Source organism: Neomonachus schauinslandi, chromosome 4, assembly GCF_002201575.2.
Source record: "Neomonachus schauinslandi chromosome 4, ASM220157v2, whole genome shotgun sequence".
NCBI lineage: Eukaryota > Metazoa > Chordata > Mammalia > Carnivora > Phocidae > Neomonachus > Neomonachus schauinslandi.
The window spans coordinates 81894325-81909918 of record NC_058406.1 but is presented as its reverse complement, the minus strand read 5'-3'; the positions used below and the strand labels follow the sequence as shown (position 1 = coordinate 81909918).

Sequence of the window (15594 nt, the reverse complement as noted above, 5' to 3'; positions counted from 1 at the left end):
AGTGTGTCATAATCTTCCACACATATCATTTTATTTGATACAATACTTTGACGAAATCGAGGAATTGCATCTTATAGTTAAGAAAACTGTGTCTACAGATTTCAGTACCTTTCCCACTGTCTCCAGTGCCTCACTGCAGTAAAAGTGAGCCAATAAATATGCTGTACATGCTACTGGGCAGGATGTTGGGTGATCAAAAAGTAAATTTATCACAAATCCTCACTAATTGAGAATCCAGTGCACGTTTTCCCCAGGTGGCTCCAGTTTGTAGCCAAAGGCCAAAACCTGCAGCTTCTCTTTGAAGGGCAGGATTGGAAAACAAAGCTGTACAGTTAGGAAGGTGAGACAGAGCTGCGGGAGAGAGATCCAACAGGTAAACAAAAACCTTTTTGTTCCTATACACATGCTTAAAAACTTCTCAAATGCAGGGACAGAATATTTAGAAAATAAGTTTTAATTCCAAAGCTAGTTTTGAAAGTAAATTTGTTGCTATTTCAGCAAAGGTGGTGATGAAAATTCGCCATTAGAAAAGATAAATGTCTCTTCAGTTCTCATAAATGTGTGGTAACCCTACAAGCAGATATGACCAAATTTTCCAGAGAATGAATGATGACAAAAATGGTGTTTCTACAGATACAATGTAGCTTCCAATGAAAGCTTGCATGTTTAAGAATCAGTATTTTCTCTAGTTGGTGGGGTACGAAGAGGTTCTGTCCTGCAGTGTGACTTCAAGCAAATATCTTCACTGCTCTGGGCCTGTTTACTCATTCATAAAGTAAGGGGCTTGGACTGTGTATGTCCATTAAGTGTGAGCCTAGAATTAAAAGTGAATGCTACCAGAGGCTAACTGTAGCCAACAAGAAGCTGGGAAATGAGATCACACACAATTTATAAATCTGTCTTGCTCTCCTTGGCTTGACACAGTGTGGAAATGCATCAAGCATAAAATTTTACCTCTTTCCTCAGTATTTGATATTTACAAGATAATTATCATTATAAATAATTTCCAAAGAGGTGATTCATAAACAGAAATATTTTCAATTACTACTATTGCTGCTCTATTGGTAGCCTACATTTATTGAAACCTTTATTATGTGCTAGGAACCAAGCTAAGGACATCACATATATTTTTATCCATCTATCTATCTATCTATCATCAGCTTTGAAACTTATTTCCTATATTGGCAATTTCAGGCTCAAGTAGAGTAAATTGTAGCTTAAGGAGTAAGTTGCAGGAGACTCCTAGAAGGATGTTTATGAGTATAAAAGCTTCAAAATAATTTATTTTTAGTGACTTACAGGGAATACTGAATTTTCCTTCCAGGAATTTTCTTTCATCTTTCCTTATTCCATTCCATACATGCATACACACATACATACAGATATATTTTAATACCCAAACAAATCTGTGATGGAGGTACTATTATTTTCAGCCCTTTATAGAGAAGGATACTGAGGCTCACTAAAATAAAGTCTTCGAGGTCTCTCAGCTCAAAGTTACAAGTTGTGTCTGTCCAAAGCCATGCTCTTGGCCAACATGCAATGTCAATATAAAGTTTAATGTCTCCATTGGTAATGCTACCACCCTGTTTGTGGAATAGCTAATAGAAAATTTAGTTTTATCCAAATTATCACCTAAGTCAAATTAATAAAATACTATTTATATATCTCTATGATAATAGAGTAAAATAACTATACATTTGCCTGAAACAATAACAATTAAACCTATCATTATGAAATGTGATAAAAGCCAAACTTTACCATATATTTTTTTTAAACCAGAAGTTTCCATATTAAGCCAAAAGTTGTTGTGCTTCTAGGTTTTTCCTACCAATCTAAAAATATCTTTTAGACAGTACCATGATAATTGCATGTCTTCTAATAAATTAAAAATGAAAAATATGACTGAGTGTCCTCTAAGTATTTTAATGCTGTCTCAAATGATCTTGGGCACAAATGATATTACCTATATTTGAGGAAACATTGAAGCTCAAATATGTGAACATCTCTGTACTAGGCCAATTTCACTGCAAAATAAATTACATTATAAAAAATGTAGATCATGCCTAAAATGAGGGTAATGGAATGTGTATCATTTCAGTAATTGCTTTTTACCACCTAAGCTTAAGATTCAAAACAGTACTGAAAACTTACAGGAACTGCATATTTTAAATTGTGAATGTAATCAATCCAGAAAGAAATTAGAGATGATGTTGCTAGAGGAAAGCAACTTCTATTATTTTGTAATAGCTCAAAGTTGCTCATTACATTTCATTTTTGGAAAAGTCTAAATTCAGCTTCTAAGAATCATCTGCCAATTTATAATTTTAGAATTATCAACAACTTTAAAATAACAGAATTTGCATATTTTTTCTAAAAATTACTTTTACATATCTCTCAAGAATATAAGTAATAAGCTTGATTTATAAGTCCTGCAAATACTTAAAAGACTAACAGTTAATGCAAAAGGACTCATTAGCTACAAACGCCATCTTGTGGTCCACGTTTTTATTATTTTTGTCGTATTAGTCTGGAACTCTAACTCAAGATCTGCTAAAGAAAGAAAGAACCCTGGATATAATTTATTCCCTTTCTCTCATTTTTACATATGGGAAAATTGGAGCTCCAAAAGGTCTAATACATTGGAAATCTTTAGAGAAAGAATTAATACAAGAGCCAAAATTTGAATTCAAATCTTTTCAACTCATACTTTTTCTATCCCTTACCATCATTGTTTTTGACCAATAATATGCATGATGTCCAGCTTAGTACTAGACACTTCAAACACCAAGCTTATCTGTGTTTGTTTAACCACATCTTGAAAGTACAGCAAACTACAAGGAAGAGCACATTTACCTTTGAATTACTGAAAAATTATCAAGGCACAGCTATGAGGTTTCAGTGCATTATTTTAAAGCATTTCACACATGTGTTCTAATTTTATTCTCCTAAAGATTTATGAGTTCAGTGTGTGGACAGGGGTGGGGAAGGGGAGGATTATCAATACGTCTACTGACAAATTAGAAAACTGGGTTTAGAGAAGACATGATTAAGATTTTACAATTAGCTAGTGGCAAGCATCCTGATATCCAACTTTAATTTTTTTCATTAGTCAGTCCACCTTTTTTCTTCAAGATGTTATATCATGCAGTGTGTACATGTGCATGTCTTAAATCCCTTCCTTTTCTTTATGGGAATTACATAGTTATTGATCTGTAGAATATAGTCTATCATTTACGAAGCACAATCAGATGAAAGTCCTTGATTCAGAAACTAGATACTTTCAGAAATTATAAATATGTAATCTTCTATTCAAATCCTTGATTAGCTTAACAACAGAAAAATTCATCTAATCCAAAGGATGGGAAAGAGGCAAAGACAGTCTATGCTCTAGCATAACTGTCCATTTCACACCTAAACTTAACTTCATTTGTACAGATAATTGAGAAATAATATCACAGAATATAAGAGATTAATGCGAATTTTTTTAAGAGAAGTTTTTAAGAAAGCAGAAACCTGAAAAACACAAAAATCTTCAAGACTCACGAAACCTAATAAAAGATGTCCATGGTTATATGAAAATGTGAGCTGTAACTATGGCTTTTGAATGTACAATTCACAACAGAAATTCTCACTTAATAAAACAACAAGATACAGCTGACTCTTGAATGACAACAGGTTTGAACTACTTATCTGCATATTTTTTACAGGACAGTACTCTATATGTATTTTCTCTTCCTTATGATTTTCTTAATAAGATTTTTTTTCTTTAGCTTACTTTAGTGTAAGAATACAGAATATAATATATATAACTTACACAATATGTGTTAATTGACGATTTTACCAGTAAGGCTTCTGGTCAACAGTAGGCTATTAGCAATTAAGTTTTTGGGGAGACAAAAGTTGCACACAGATTTTCAGCTGCACGAGGAGTTGGCACCCCTCACCCCCGCGTTGTTCAAGGATCAACTGTAGTTAATTACATAATTACTTTAGAATTCTAAAAATGACAATTGATTTTAAAGTTTCCTTAGAAGTAAATAAAAAATCACACCCTGTTACATATTTATATAATTGACTGTTTTATATATTTTATATAAAACTTGAATATTAAATAGATTATAAACTTTTAAATGAGAAAGGACACTATGTTTAGCCTGAGATGAGCAGACTCTTAGAAAATAGATGGAACTGCAGAGCAGTGCTTCTCAAACTATCGATGGTGAAGAACACAACTTTTCCTTTCAATCTTCAAGGACCATTAAGTGATGCTACTGAGCATGACTAGTCTGCAGTACATGAAGCCACATGAATCACCACAAAAGCCGAAAGATACTGGCCAATACTTAATTGGCCAATACTTAATCAACATAACAAGTCTACTAATCATCTACCTAGATGTCATGGCGATGTCTAATTGCTGTAGAAGGTTTTAACTGATTACTTTCAACTTCTAATTTATCTTGTTATGAATCTGCAATAAACAACTTATGGACTGGGCATCAGTCCACACTTTAAGTAGCATTACTTTAGAGATCAACATAATTACCTAAGGTTTCCCAAACTGTGTTCCATGACATGCTAATCCTGCAAGAAGTGCTGATCTAGTCAAGGAAATTATATCTTCAGATTCACAAACCATATAAGCACATAAAGTAAGCTAAGAACTTCTTTAGGAAATAAACCTGTTTAACTTTATTTAATCCAAACTTCTTTGACTACAGAACTTTTTCTTTCAAAAGTATCACTCATTAACATTACAAAACACTAATTTTCTACAAAATGCATTGAGAGACTCTAGTATAGACAGAATTACTGATTTACATTATTCAACAATTGCTCAAAAACTCCCAGTGGCAAGGAATTTATTTCTTTACAATGCAATTTAATATAATTTAGAAAATTGTAACATAAAGGAAATAGTTTTGTGTGTGTGAGTTCAAATTATACAATTTCCAAGAGTTGGTTTTAGATATATTATCTGAAGCAACGATAAAATGTGTAACCCTTCTTCCATGACTGCCCTCCAAATACCTTTCTTCTTTTCTAATTTTTTGAATGAAGATGCATTTCTAAGACCATTATCACCACAACCTTATTCTGACTACATCTTAGTCTGCCAATGTTTCTTTCAAAATGCATCATTAGGACTGAATTCAGTATTTGGAATGGCTAGTGAAGGATGTAGATAATTACTTTGTTCTATTTTTTTAAGTCAGAAGTGTTTTTCCAGCATAACAAGACTTTAATATGGCTCTCATAAAACTTAAATTTGGAAGAGAGCAAATTTCAATGTCATCCCCAGATAAAGACTTAGTGAATTAAATGAGCTGACTTCCACAAAGTATACTATTATTTCACACGCTGAAGATAATTTTATTGCGAAATAATTTTGGCTTGAGTCTAAAGATTCCTTTGGAAAAAAGCTAGTTAGAGGTAGATTTACAACTTGGAAGATGAGAGCAGGACCCTGTCGTCAATGTAGGGGATAATATTTACCTTCTTACTTGCAATAGTAGGGGAACATTCACCTGTATCACCTGTATCATTGTTCCAGGATTACCCAAAACTTTCTCTGAAACTAATTTTAGTATTTACCTAGGAAAGAAAAACAGTCTGCATTTCTCCTGGGTGAGCAGAAGTCTGTTGATCTTCCTGACTAAGTCAGTTTAGAACTAAGGGCTACAACGAAGGCTTAGTAAGCACTGCTTTGGGGCTGGTAAAAGAAGGGCTTTGGCATTGCTCACTGGAAAAGAGAATTTACCCAGACTCCTCTTTTACTGGAAATGGATAGCTGTTGTTTTATTATCTCTTCAAATATACTGGATTTTAGTTACCTTTTATTTATATTTGCCTAAATCTTTCAACTTATACTTTCATTCTCCTTGATGGAGAAAACAAGAATGAAATAGAATTGAAGTAGTTCTGTCTTTTCAGCTTCCATAACACGGTTTCCATTAGAGGTTCACTTTACTAATTTTATTAGAGCTTATTAATTCCTAGCTTTCTTGCATCCAAAGAGGCTCCTCAACACCCACTTCCATGGGACTTTGATACTCTTTGGAAGTCATTCACTTTTTCCTCCCAAACCTCACTTCTTCCTGAAATGTGACTCCTGACACTGTTTCCTCTGTCTTCATGTTTGTATCCTGTTGCGTCTTTGCCTTTCATAGTCCATGGTCTGCAGGTATGATCATATCTGATTCTTTAACTGCTTCCCTTTTACTTTTTAGAATTGTTCATTCCTCTTATGTCATATTCTTTTTTTCAGTCTGTGACTTTGCAATTACAACTGAATTTTCTGTAACTTTTTAAAACCACTTTACTAAATTCGAGGGAGTATGACTGAAAATGGCCAGGGTTTCCTTCCTTTGCTCTTGCCTCCCAGAATGTGAAAAGGGTACTTTCTTCCCAGGTTTCTGTCATGTTCTAGAACAGTTCCTCTCTGTTGGATGGAATTAAGTCTAAGGAAGCTATTCCCCCTCACTGCTTCTTTTAATTCATGTAGATGAACAGAGTCCATCATTTATCTGATCCCAGTTTTCAAAAGAAGAATGAAATTTTGGACAGAAATCTAAATGCCACCCAGAATTCTGCTTATCTGGCAGTTTTATAATCATTATTAATATAGACTGACCTCTTCAAGTCACCATGCTTGGGAGCTCTCTTTACCAGGACCAAGGTGTTTTAAATTTACAAAATTTATAACACACTCCAAACTATGTAGTGCACCCCTGAATTGAAAACAAACAACTCTTTCGCTAGAATTTATTTTACCATTCCCCAACATAACAAGGAATATATTTTTAAATAAATACAACTATACTTGAACTTCTGGGACGTTCAATGCTCATCTATTACTTACTTTGTAGGACTACTATAACATATATATATGTTTGTGTGTCTTTTTAAAATTTCTCTAATTTTCAAGTGGTCCATAAATAACTACTCTTGGATTTTAGGAAAACATTAGCTGTATTATTCATCTGGCTAGATGGTATACTTTTGCAATGATTTTTTTCTTTCTTCATTTATTTTCCAGAAAATGTCCTATGCTATAATAATTTTTTTGTTTCCAACACTTCCATGTTGACACATATATTTGTATTATTCCATAGTGATAGAACCCTTCGATTAAATCTGTTCATTACAATTCAAGTAAATAAAACTAATTTAAATACTCTTCCATTAAAACAAAGCCATAGTAATCAAGTGAAAAATACATAGACTTACTGTTCTTCCCCAGTAAATTCTAAGGTCTGAATGGCAAGATTTAAAGTTTGAATTTGGATGCTCCATAGTGCTTAGCACAGGATTTTGATGGTAACAGAATCTTAAAGGAATGATTTGACATGAGACAACTGACATTCTTAAATAAGATTCATATAATTTGAAATGAAATGTCCTCTGGCCTGGTTATTTCTTGAAATTCTTATCCAGAAAGTTTTTAAAGTCTAATGTTCATAATTATTTGTAATAGTATTGTCTGTGACAGCAAAAAAATAACATAGAGGTTCAACTATTAGTTGTTACCTTTGCTAAGAGAAGTATATTAACATGATTGTATTATGTTAAGATTATACATTATACAGAAAAGTAAACAAATGAGAAATATGGAATGCAAAATAACACATACCCACTATAATCATCATGACACAGAATAAATAAGTCATCATGTTTTTCTGAAGACACATTCAGAAAGGGTCATGTAGAAATCTTAAAATATTTTGACCTGAATATAGCAAATTATTTTTCTATAATTGTATTTAAATATGCCACTCTCTCTAGGAGAAAAGGTTACAGGCATTCTTTCTTTTTAATTTATATATTAGTGTACCTAGCTTTTGTTTGTTTTTAGTGTGCACATATATTAATTTTATAACCACAAAAATAAAACTATGAAACAAGGACTTCCATACATTAATATCATACAGTAAACTGCACAAAGGCATAAATTACATTACTTTAAGTATTACATTCACTTAAGTATTATATTCACTTAACTATAAACTGGTTTATTTGGCAAAAATTAACATTATGTGATCTTTTCACTATGATATTAAAATTGAACTTTCAAAGAGTATATTCTTTCAGTTTGCAATACCTACCAAAGACCACTTCCTTTCAAATCTCTCCACCATCATCATAATCATCATCATTAACATCAGCATAAACAACCACATAAACAGACACACTTCTGTACCTACCAGAGAACAATTAGAAAACGTCCATGCACTTAATCTAGCATGTCATGTTTTATGGTTTTAACATCCCTCCACATTTTATCAGGAAGTAATTTTCTTTGGTTATTTGGGTACCAATATACTTTGAAATTACTCACCCATGTTCATTTGGAATTTTGTTGTAATGCTTTGTTAATTCTTGTTTTTAAAAATAAGTGAAATTTATTCTTAATTCTAATTATTGGTCATATAGGACAAAATGGAAATAGCTTCATTTTACTTATTTAGAGTTCGCTTGGAGATACCTGTTTTATATTTGATATCAACTATCTCCAAGTAAATTCACACATCTAAATACTACATTTCAATATGACAATAGTTGGTTTCCTATACAGACCCATGCCTCATATTTATAATCTGATTTTCCTCTCTCACTTTGAGATTTAAATTTTAAGTTATAAACGAGCTGTGACCATTTCACTTCATAAAACAAGTCCAAAGGCAAATGTTTATACCCCAATTCATCTATCATACTAGGGACAAACCCCTTCGGGGATTTATATTTGCAAATGTTGATTAAAAAAAAAGTATTTCCGTAATAATGTGATTAAATTAAAAAAGGAAATGGAAAGATTCTGGAACATTTCACTTCTCTGTATATCTAAGATATTCTGAAGTTAACAGATAACAGCAGACAGTTACTGTTTCAGGCCACACAGTCTATGTGCTAATTAGGAAGCCTTGATTATTTAAGGGCTCCAACTTCCTGATTATGCTTGGACTGATACAGCAAATCAGCTAAAAGTTATTCACTCAGGGGAAAAACAACAAATAATTGAAACTGTAGGGTTTTTTTGAATTGAAAGAAAACCAATGATTCCTTCAAAGTTACATATTTAAGATGCAGTGCACTTGATACATTTTAGTAACATTTAGAAATATAATTCATTTGGAGGAAAGAGTTAAAAACATACTGATATAAACTGCTGTGAAGAACAAGATTAGCAATATGGCAATATGGCACAGTGATGCTAATTTAACAATATTTTATATAAACTGAATTCAGTCTATGAGAATGACAAAAATATGAATTTGTATGACAGGTATAGTCAAAACCCAAACATTTCAGTTGGAGTTCAGTGGAATTGCTATGAACACTTTCCCTTAAAAAAATAAAGTCCACACTTAGAAAAAAATTTTTGCAGATCCTATCACTTAAAGGAAAAAACAGTGCATTTGTCACGTGATTTTTATACCCTAATATATTTATGTTTTATAATCATAATCACTTATAGTATATTGCATATTTTAATTTTCGAGGCATTTTCTTATAAATTATTTTGGTTGGTTGTCATAACAGTTCTGTAACATCAGAATGAACAGTTCTAATGTAAAGGAGAGAGAAGGCTATTTTTGTGGATTTAAATAGTTAAGGGGTAATAAAGCCTATGGTGTGGTCAATGTGCTTTATTCAACAAAATATTTTAAACCATTTCCAAATCTGAGACTTATGGGAAATTCCTTTGAGATAATTGAATTTACTTAAGGTTGTTAATGTAGAATAAAAAAATTAAGGAGAGAGAGAAAACGATCTTTTCAATCACTTGAGGCTCTAGGCCACTGCCATGAAATCCCTGTGTCAGGTCACATCTCCGCCTGGTGCTGCAACTGTTCCCTAACGATTAGGTCTCATCACGTCCAGCTGTGTTGCACTCTGACCCATAAAAGCCAGAGTGACCTTTCTAAAAGGCAAGTCTGATAGATACTGTTGTTTCCCTGCTGAAAACTCTTCAATGGCCTTTCCTATTTCCCTTAGGATGAAAAATAAAAGACTTAGTATTATCAGGCCCTCTTCAACCCAGTGGGGTTCAGGACACGTGGCAGCAAGATATGGCACCTGGCCAGACTGAGTATTTTAAGCTGAAGTACTTTGAGACTTCGGCAGAAGCAGAAAAGTCACTTGGAACTTTCACAACCCTCATCCCCTGATGCAGGTGATAAAACCCTCATATGAAAGGTGCCTTCCTTATATCCAGAGGAAAGAGACGTCCTTATCAAAGGGAAGCAGCACAAAGAAGACACCTAACAAACAGGACTTGTTAAGTTTGTTTATTATGCTTACCTCATACTCCTTAATCTACCAGATTTCTACACAACTACCCACCTTTCATCAATTCTCGCATAAAATACTCAAGTCTGTTTCTTCCAGACTCTATGTCCTTAGGAAGGCTTCCGTGTCTCAGAGAACTCACATTAAATCAATTTGCATACTTTTCTCCTATCAATTTATCTTCCTCATTTTAATTTTCAGACCTAGCCAAGGACGCTAAGAGGGTTCAGGAAAACTTTTTCCTCCCCTACCAAAACCTTGTTTTTCAACTCAACACGACCTGTGCTTCTCTAGCCTCCAAAAAAGAACCTCCGTTATTTGAACATGTTCGCTCACTTCTAGGATTTTCTGCATGTGTTTTCTCTGACTGGAACTCTTTCTCACATCTTTATCCGTCTACCTTATTCATCATTCAGGTCTCAGTTTAAACACACCCTCTGCAGAACCTCCCTCATTCCTTCTAGATCAGGTTAGATGCCTTTGTAATGTCTTTCTAAGCTAGAATGACTTATACTTTATTATAATCTTTTGCATTAATTGTCTGTTCCCCTGGGTGACTGTGCCTCCATGAGAAAGGCACTGTATTTGTCTTGCATGCTGTGGTCCCCTCCAGGGCCCAGCACAGGGTCTGCTGGAAGTAGGGGCTTAAGAAACTCATGTTAAATGAAAATATCATTATCAGTTCATCTTTCAAAATATACAGTATTTTATAGTATTAAACTGACATGCACTACAGACTACAAAGCATAAAAAATAATATTCTTAATGTACCAATTTCATATAGTCATTAATCCAGCCAGAGATAAGGTGAAAGATGTATGTTTAAAATGTACCTGCTAGGAAGAGTATGTTTAGAATATGCTAGGTTAAAAAAAATGTGATAGTATAAAATTTATTTAAAATAACAACTACCTTGGGGAACTGTTAGTTGTAAAAAAATAATCATTTGAAAAGCAAAATGATGACTAGGTTCTATCTTGAACTAAAAAAAAGAGAGAAGGGCTGAACTAAACTAAACTGAACTAAAAAAAAAAATAGAAGAGCATGCTCTTTTGTTGAGGTTTTGAACAGCTACAGAAGGTAAGGTGGAATCGGCAGGGACACAAGATATAGGACCTGATTTGATTTTCTGCTCGTTCAAACCTCTGGTCCTTTTCTCATGTTGCAAACCCTTTCTAACATAAGAGAAGGAAAGGAAGAGGAAAGATAGGAGAATCAGTAGGAAGCATTACCAAGTGCTTTTGAAAAATTCAAATCCTTCCAAAACACGAAAATATGGGGAAAACAAATAAAGCAAAATGGTATCATATTTCTTTCTCACATCAAGGCTCAAATTAGGCACTTGGGGCATGCTGTGTAAGAAGGAAGACTTTCATCCTTCCTCCACATAAACACATTTGTTTCAGTGGGTGGGTTCAGCATTACTCTCTTGGCACCAAGCCACCAAGGAGGCTTTTGAATGTGACACTTGGTTCCTTAATAGACTCTTGCAACAAAGGACAGACAGAAAGTTAGAAAGGATAACTTTCATAAAATGAAGCAATATCATGTATCACTAATTACCTGTTCATAATAGTGGATATTCTCCTCAGCCATATCTGTAAATGCTGACTTGATATCATTTTGCATATTGTGTTTCCATCTTTCCCAATCTGCTTTCAGGGCATTATTAGCACATTCCACTTTATCTTCAAGTTTTCCAATCTCTTCTGTAAGCTGAATTAGATCACAAAGAGAGAAGCATCAATCTACGATCTACGTATTCTTGTTACTGAATGAATTCATCAAATCTAAGCCAATCATTTTATCAAAACAGCTTAAGAATAATTCTTTGTTTGGAAAGTCACCGGCATTTACCCTTTGCACTAACCAGTTATAGTAAAAAGAAGACTGGATTCAGCCAGAGATGCTGAGTAGAGTTCTAAGGTCTGCCACCAATTAGCATTTGACCTTGGCTAAGTCCCTCAAACCTTGGGCTTGGGTTTCACTATTTATAAAACAGAGGAAATTGAACTACAAGTTATCTCAAAATTTTTTGCATTAAGTCTCATTACCACTATTGTTTATGGTGATAATATTTATGTTAAGAGGTATGGTTTCATTCCCCAGCTTCCCATTCCTGGGCCTCATTTTTCAGTTGTTTTTAGAAGGATCAATTAACTGACATGTTATAACATCCACTCTGATTATGCAGTCCAACCTGGAGGCCCAGGGGATTAACCTGCCAAACATCACGGAGCTAGTAACAGAGGCAGGTTTATATCTCAAGACGCCTGACACTGAGTCCATGCACCATCAGACAGGTTTAGTGTGATATTTACACCTCCTCCTATCTCACCCACCAACCTCTGAGCATGTAATCCATCAATGTATTGTTTTGTATTTGGTGTATTTACATATTAATACATATATTTATACATACTTTATTTATGTACACTATTTATTCATAGGTTCAGCACATGTTTTATTTTTTTTTATTTATTTTTTTTTTTAAAGATTTTATTTATTTGAGAGAGACAGAATGAGAGACAGAGAGCACGAGAGGGAAGGGGATCAGAGGGAGAAGCAGACCCCCCACCGAGCAGGGAGCCCGATGCGGGACTCGATCCCGGGACTCCAGGATCATGACCTGAGCCGAAGGCAGTCGCTTAACCAACTGAGCCACCCAGGCGCCCCAGCACATGTTTATTAAGTGCCTTCTCTGTACCAGGCATTCTTCTAGGGCTTGGAGATTCAGCAGTGAAGACAACAGACAAAAAAATCCCTGCTTGTACCAGAGCTTATACTCAACCGGGGAGAGACAAACAAAAAGCAAGATAAATGAAACAGGAACTATCGATCGAAAAATTAATGCTAAAAAGAAAAATGAAGCAGAAAAGTAGGGGATGTAGGATGATGCAAGTTCACATAAGATGACAGGGGCAAGCCTAAATGAGGAAGCGTCATTTGATTAAACATCTGGAGTCAATGTGAGAGTGAACCATGAGACTCTCAGGAGAAAAATCATTCCTGGCAGAGGAAACCACAGGGTAACAGCCTGGAAGTGGAAGCTTGCCTGGATGGCCCGAGAAGAACGTGGAGACTGGCATGGCCATGGCACATAGTGGAGTGAACAACAAAGGGAAGGTTCTAGGAGATGAAGTCACAGAAGGAACGGGTGACCATATCCTACTGAGCCATGCAGTTTGTGGTAAAATTCATGGATTTTATGGGGTGAGATCCTAGGCTGGGAAACTTCGAGCAGAAATGACACCATCTCTCTCATATTTTCAAAGGGGCATCATGCTTTACCACTGTGGTGTGACTGAAAGTATCTGAAACAGGCAATTACTTAAGAAGATCCCCATTTCAGAGGCGTTAAAATGTGAAAATGTCTTAGAATCAAAATACGTTATTTTGCTTCAAATGCTCATGTGAATTATTACTCTTATTATTATTTTCATCATCATCATTATTATTTTTGCTATGGAATTTCACTTTTCTATCCTTATTTCATCACAGCTTTATTTGCTTTTATTTCCTAAGAATAGACATTTGGTATTATACAAATTTTCCATTGCCAATGGGAGATCTATTTTAATAGTAAGGTTGACTTCCATGTTTTTTGCGGGGGAAGGGAGATATTTTTGTACTTGTTTTGTGTGTTAACTATCTCAGTGAGGCCACTTACTACTTTTTGAGTATGTATACTCTTTGGGCTGATTATTTTGTTAAATCTTAGAGAATCCGTCTAAAGAGTTGTTAATGGTATATTAGTGGGATATCTGATGGTGGGCTGTGGATACTAGGGGATAAGCTAAGAGTGAAATTGCTGAAAGTCCAAATATTTCAAACAGGATCGGGGTGTGCTGGAAAAAGTTCAGGGGTGGGTTAGAGAACTTCACTCCTCTGGGTTGTTGGATGAAATTGTGCCATTTTCATAGCCAGATGGAAATTATTAGCAAAATGTCTCTCTTGCATAGAATCAGGAGGTACATACACCAACTGTAAACTCACTGTTATTCTCCTCTGCTTAGCTTGTGCAGTCTAAAATTGCTATGCACTGCAGTGGGATTACTGGCAGACTGCTCTATTAAAATTGGCTTTGGAAACAGAGTATCTAAGTCATACATATTTTATCTTTCTCCCCTTCCTGACAGTTTAGCATGATGTCCCAGCCATAAGGGGTTTATAAGAGTTTTCCCTTGATCAATCTGCAACTCCCTCTCATAAAAGCCCTTGGAAGTGGTGGTTTGGCTGGTTGGCGCTCCTGCTCTGGCTGAGAGCTACTAGAGAAGTCCTGTCCTGTTCTCTGACCTCACTCTCACCTACAGAAAAGAAGGTTTGTAGCCTTACCAGCACAGCATTGGGATTAAGAAGACTGATAACAAGTTAGACTGACTTCAGTTTAAGTCCCACTTCTGTCTTTATAGACTATGTGGCATTGGGTAAGACTAGCTGTTGAAGCCCCAGTTTCTTCAGCTGTAAAATGGATATAAAAATAGCAATGCCTACCACATAGGGGTTTTAAATGCATGAAATAATGAACACTAACTGTCTTTCACAGTGCCTGACAATTGCCTACTAAATGTTAGGTATTACCATCACCACCACCACCACTATGACCACCACCACCATCATCATCACCATCATTATCAGTTGGTGAAACTGAAGTTGATTCCTTCTCCTTTTCCAGTATTTTGAGCTCTAGAAGTATCACATTCCTCCGCCAGGGTCTTGGTCTTAAGTCCATTCCTAGTGCTATTGCTTAATCTGTTCTCACCAGGGTGGAAGATGATGCATATGCTTTAAATATATATGATCAAGTCTTGTCATTTTTTGCAGCTATACAGGAGTAATTTTTCTTTCTTTGATGATTTCATCATTATATCAGTCGGAAAAGGAGAAAAGAGACGTTAGGTATTTCCCCACACTGAATCATCTTCCCATAATTTCAATTCTGGGAAACTCTAATTGATAATAAGCACAAAGCACCTAGTTCAAATGAAGAATGAGCTGGACCTTATCTTTCCTAATAATTTACAAAAGCATAGTATGTCCTTTCCCTTAGTTGACTTCAATTTTAGCAAGTTCTTTGGTATAAGGAACTGTGCATTTGGATGGTGCCTTCGGGCTTAGGACATATACACTCAACAACAGTTAAGAGAAGTGGGAGAGTAAGATGTGCCAGAACCTGGAGGCCAAGGAAGGTTTCAATAACTCTAAAAGTAGGAAATTCAATTCATATTCTCTACGACAAAATAGCACAGAAAAGACTGAATTAAAAAAGGATTAAGGCTTGAATAATTGTTTTCACAAATC

At 34.9% G+C, this 15594-nt stretch overlaps 1 protein-coding gene across 2 annotated transcripts in view; it reads right to left on the bottom strand.

Moving 5' to 3' along the window:
* The window catches only part of SNX7 (sorting nexin 7), a 98136-nt gene that overhangs the window by 10634 nt on the left and 71908 nt on the right, over positions 1-15594 (bottom strand). For both annotated transcript variants that reach the window (XM_021690098.1, XM_044914077.1), the window contains one exon: positions 11857-12009. In XM_021690098.1, the coding sequence (XP_021545773.1) occupies positions 11857-12009 (153 nt within the window). The remainder of the gene's footprint in view (positions 1-11856; positions 12010-15594) is intronic.